Here is a 5,253-nt window from a genome sequence, read left to right as displayed (position 1 = left end):
TCGCTACAAAACCTACTGTTACTTTTGCTATTGTTACCACTACTTTCATACTACTCTGCTACTAAATATTTTGCTGCAGATATTAAGTCTTTCAGGTGTGGTTGAATTGACAACTCAGCTGCTAATACTTGAGAATATTCCTTGGTTTCCCTTGTGTCGAATCAATAAATTTAGGTTGAATACTCTACCCTCGAAAACTGTTGCGATCCCCTGTACTTGTGGGTTATCAGTGTCGTACGTTCGGTACTCGATCGGTTGGATCGCGAAGAAGTTCGACTACATCAACCGCGTTAACAAACGTTTCCACTTACGGTCTACGAGAGTACGTAGACACACTCTCCCCTCTCGTTGCTATGCATCTCCATGGATAGATCTTGCGTGTGCATAGAATTTTTTTATTTTTCATGCAACGTTCCCCAACAGAATCTCCATAGTTCGCTACACTGTCATGTTGCGACACAGTCGTGCATGCAATGGACTTGAGCCTGGTGTTTGAGTTAGGTAGCGGTCTTTGTTGCTTATGCTGATTTACGATAATTTGATATGTCCATTTCGATCTATCACATGTTACAACTATTGCCATGGAAAAGATTATGTGTTCGTTGTGGCGTGGTGAGCAAGGCTTACATTTAGTTATCATCTATATGAGTTTTGCTTCATGTTATGCAGCCTAACATTAAAGTTTACATAGGGCTTTGCCATGGGGACGATGTCAGTGGCCATGCACATCCCTTCCTACCCCCTTTGCTAGAAGCATAGAAATAAATCAATCAATAGCCATCGTTGCCATAGAAATCGAAATCAATAGCCATCGTCCCCGCAACTTTTTAGCAAACCCTTCCTTTGCATGTGTGTATTCATATAAAAAATCTAAAACTATGTAAAATCTTTGATAAGCATGTCTTTGCCCCCACATGGTTATCATCCTGCCACTACCACTGGGGCACATGGTGAGCATGATCGTCGCCGTCGGTGGCCATATGGGGCGGGGAGGACTTGTACGGCGACCAAGGGTGGAGGAGGTGCATGGGTGGCCCCAGGGGGCGGAGCTAGCTCCCAGCGACCCGGAGCGGCTTCCCAGGCTGCTCCGGCCAGTCTCCATTAAACAATATTATGAGACCATGATTAGTACTACTAATTGCAGAGGCAAATACCGGGCAACATCACCATGCATAGACTTTGCCCCGGCTCCTTAAACGGGCTGGCTCCGCCACTGGGTGGCCAATGGCATGGCCTTTTTCTTCGTCGATGCTTCCTGAGTGTCTTGGTCGTCGTCATAGGCTTGCAGTTCCTATTCCCATCACCCGACGACATCGGAGGGCGGTCGGTCCGAATTGCCATGGCTCACGGACGGCGTAGTGGTCCCTTACCTGCGCTTTTGGGGGCCGAACGGCGGCTCAAGTGTCCCTACCGTCGAGATATGAGTAGTAGAAGGGGTGGCTGGGGGTGGGAACGGGAGGGGATATGAGCATCCATTCCACCGGCGAGTGGGGCGTCGAAGGGTGGCGGTCGCATCTGCATCTGTGACGGCGGAACAAGTGGAGACACACACCAGAGAGAGATAGAGACAAAGATAGAGACATAAGAAGAGAAAGAGGGGGGTTACGTTGCTTCTCAAATTTGGGCATAAGTGGGCAAATTTGAGTGGTAACTTCTCGAGTTTTGAGGTCCTAATTTTTTGGAGAAAAAGACTAGAAAACGGTTAACTTTGAAAAGGACAAAAAATAAAGTATTTAATGTGAAGGAGTATAGATGCTCTAAGATAGGTGGGTGAGTTGGTTGCATCGCCCATACTACTCCATCTGTCCCGTAATATAAGACATTATTAGAGCATCTCCAGCGCCGACCCTTAAATCTTTCACGCCCATCCAGACTGCACTACCCAGACCGCGAAAACCTTGCACTGCCCAGACCCAAACCAGAGACAAAAGTGGGGAGGTTTGCGGAAGTCCAGACTGATCCCAAGCCCGCTTCTGACCGCCCTACCCATCAAAAACCCTTCCTCTTCCCGTACACGCATCTCACCCGGCGCCAGCTGCCCACATTCATGCTGTTGTAGAGCGCGTCGCTTCGCATTGAAGGCCGCTCAGAGCGGACGCGACCTCCCATTGCCTCCACCATTGAAGTGGCTCGCCGACCAAACACGACTCCTTGCCACATTCATACGCCTCCATTAAACCTGCGTGGAAGTCGGGAAATCTACTCCGGCCACACGTCCGTTCATGAGCGGGCCGATATTAAACGCAACGTCGGTTGAGCTCCTCCCGTCCGCCCTTATTTAAATGAGGCCATACGCCGGGCAAGAATCACACCCCTCCGCTGCTCCCCCATCTCCTCCTTTACCACTCTTCTGATGGCTTCCGAAGAGCAGTTCTCTGGCATACAAGCCGGCTGGGTGGCCCGTCGAGCCAGTCGATACAAGCGAGGCAGCTCGCTGCTCCACCTCCCGCGCCTGACCCGACGGAGCAAGTTGCCGCCCCAAGCCACCATGTGGTTCAGCAACTCGCCGCTCCAGGCCAACTCGATGAGGAGTGATGAGTTGCTCCACATCAACACGGCGGGGAGCGCGGTGGCACGGGCATCGCTGCATCCAGTGCATGTGACCGCGCCATTCGCCGTCGACGCGCACATAGCCGCGCCATGCACGCAGAGAAAGAAGCCGGCTATGCGGATGTTGACGAGGTGACAGCCAACACGTCCACGCCCGCCGCCATGCATCATCGAGGAGAAGTAGAACACGGGACGCCGCCACCGCTTGTATCCCACGAAGGCCATCGCCGGAGACATGGCCGGTTCTCCTTTATCTCAGACCATCTTGGGCACCCGCCTAAACTCCACAGAAGCACCCTTCCCCTCCGCATGAAGCACCCTCTTTGCCGCTCCGATAAGCGGCGCAACTGGACATAGGAAAGATACGGGGGAGAATATACCTCCAGGGCTCCCGGCAGTCCGGTTAGCGGGCGGGGAAGACAAGTCGCGGCCCGGCCATAGACTAGTCTAGTGTATCCGTGTCGTGGGAGTGGAACTCCGGACGACTGTACATGTATACCTTTTTAGTTGAAAATTTGTCCAAAATATAACCGTATTCGTCCGGTTTGTATGAAATCCGTCATGTTTATATGAAATTCGGCCTTGTTTGCATGAATGTCATCTGGTTTATTAAAAATGAATTTGAAATGTGCACGACTAGTGTTGGATGACATCCTTCCGCATCCATGTCCGCGAGTAAATAAGGGAGGAAAGTTGCGGTTTGCCGTTAGAGATGCTCTTACATCCAATATACGGGAGTAACAAAATAGCAGCATGTGCAGTGAGTGACTGGTCACTATCCCACTTAATCGCAGGTAGGCTACCAAAGAACGCTACGCGGCTACGGAGTACTGGGCGTGATTAAGCAGTAGTTAGACGCGAATCGCAGATTCACAGCGCAGCCCAGAGTACCCAACCCTCCAAGGACGACGTAACTACCACTTCCACCGTACGCGCGCCCTGCCTTTTTAGCCACTCCACAAGCGATCCGATCCGAAGAGCAACGCTCAAAACAAGCATCGCCACACAAAACAGCGACCACCAAATCCCAAAACAAGCAAGAGACAGACAAGAAAGAAAACCAAAAATTCGATCATACAGACGCTCATCATGGAGGGAAATCCGCCACGTATGGTCGCGCTGTTGGCTGCGGCCGTGGTCACTACCATGCTGTCGCTGAGCTCGTGCTGCGCGTCGTCGGCCGGCGGGGGCGGCGGGCAGCTGCTGCACCCGGTGATACTCATCCCGGGCTCCGGCGGCAACCAGCTGGAGGCGCGGCTGACGGACGACTACAGGCCGTCCAGCCTGACATGCCGGCTGTGGCCGCTGGTGCGCGGGCGCGGCGGGTGGTTCCGCATGTGGTTCGAGCCGTCCGTCGTCGTCGCGCCCCTCACCCGCTGCTTCGCCGAGGGGATGATGCTCTACTACGACCGCGACGCCGACGACTACCGCAACGCGCCTGGCGTCCAGACCAGGGTCTCCGACTTGGGCTCCACCTCCACCCTCCGCTACCTCGACCCAACCCTCAAGTAATAATCGAGCTCGTCTTCTTCCTCCATCTGTTTACGTCAATGATGCAGGTGTCGCAACTAATGCAGCAATGGGCCAATGGCAATGAGCAAATGACGTGCCAAAATTATGTGCAGGCTCCTGACGGGGTACATGGACGTCCTGGCGAGCACGCTGGAGAAGGCCGGGTACGAGGAGGAGCGGGACCTCTTCGGCGCGCCCTACGACTTCCGCTACGGGCTGGCTGCGCCGGGGCACCCGTCACAGGTGGGCAGCGCCTACCTGGAGCGCCTCCGGCTACTGGTGGAGTCCGCGTGCGCGGCCAACGGCGGCAGGCCGGCGATCCTCATGGCGCACAGTCTCGGTGGGCTGTACGCGCTTCAGTTCCTGGCCCGCGCCGCGCCCGCCTGGCGCGCGGCGCACGTGAAGCGGCTAGTGACGCTGTCCGCGCCGTGGGGCGGCTCCGTGCAGGAGATGCTCACCTTCGCCTCCGGCAACACCCTCGGCGTGCCCTTCGTCGACCCCTCCCTCATCCACGACGAGCAGCGCAGCTTCGAGAGCAACCTCTGGCTGCTGCCCACGCCCAAGGTCTTCGGCAACACCACGCTCGTCGTCTCCCAGCGCCACAACCGGACCTACTCCGCCAAGAACGTCACGCAGTTCCTCCAGGACATCGGGTTCGCCGACGGGGTGGAGCCGTACCGGGCGCGGATACGGCCGCTCGGCGAGGTCCTGCCGGAGCCGGGCGTGCCGGTGACATGCCTTGTGGGCACCTACGTGGACACGGTGGAGAGCCTCGTGTTCGGGGACGAGGGGTTCGACGCGGGGCCCATCAATGTGGTGTATGGTGACGGCGACGGGACGGTGAACCTCGCCAGCCTCATGGGACCGATCAAGGCCTGGTCCGACTCGCCGGCGCAGGTCCTCGAGGTGGTGGAGCTGCCCAAGGTGTCGCACATGGGCATCCTCAAGGACAAGAGCGCCCTCGACCAGATCCTCAGGATTCTTGATTCCATCAACCTAAACGCCACGACCACGACCTATCAGTCTTATAAATAGGTTTGCAATAGGTTTTTCGTAGTTTTTTCCTTGGAAAAATGGAAAAAATGTTGTTGAGATTTGCTAGCTAGTGGCACTTGCCAGATGGGAGTAGAGATCAACCATATTCTTATTGACTTCAACAAGGGTTCAACTAAGAGGCATCTATTGTTGAGA

General features: G+C 55.0%; 1 protein-coding gene across 1 annotated transcript; it reads left to right on the top strand.

Annotated features, from left to right (window-relative positions):
• Positions 1 to 3,520: 3,520 nt before the first annotated feature.
• Positions 3,521 to 5,253, top strand: LOC125550510 (lecithin-cholesterol acyltransferase-like 1). The gene is made up of 2 exons (XM_048713522.2): positions 3,521 to 4,058; positions 4,176 to 5,253. The coding sequence occupies exons 1-2, from the start codon at positions 3,640 to 3,642 to the stop codon at positions 5,095 to 5,097; spliced, it is 1,341 nt and encodes a 446-aa protein (XP_048569479.1). The 5' UTR covers positions 3,521 to 3,639; the 3' UTR covers positions 5,098 to 5,253.

The sequence above is a fragment of the Triticum urartu genome, chromosome 4A, assembly GCF_056163025.1.
Source record: "Triticum urartu cultivar PI428250 chromosome 4A, HENAU_Tu73, whole genome shotgun sequence".
Lineage (NCBI taxonomy): Eukaryota > Viridiplantae > Streptophyta > Magnoliopsida > Poales > Poaceae > Triticum > Triticum urartu.
The sequence above is the reverse complement of the archived record's forward strand: the minus strand, read 5'-3'. Positions and strand labels throughout refer to the sequence as shown.

Excerpts from the sequence above, each read along its gene's own strand:
- LOC125550510 (XM_048713522.2), top strand. The coding sequence starts at position 3,640 with ATGGAGGGAAATCCGCCACGTATGGTCGCGCTGTTGGCTGCGGCCGTG. Across the intron at positions 4,059-4,175 it reads TACCTCGACCCAACCCTCAA|GCTCCTGACGGGGTACATGG; the intron begins GTAATAATCGAG and ends AATTATGTGCAG.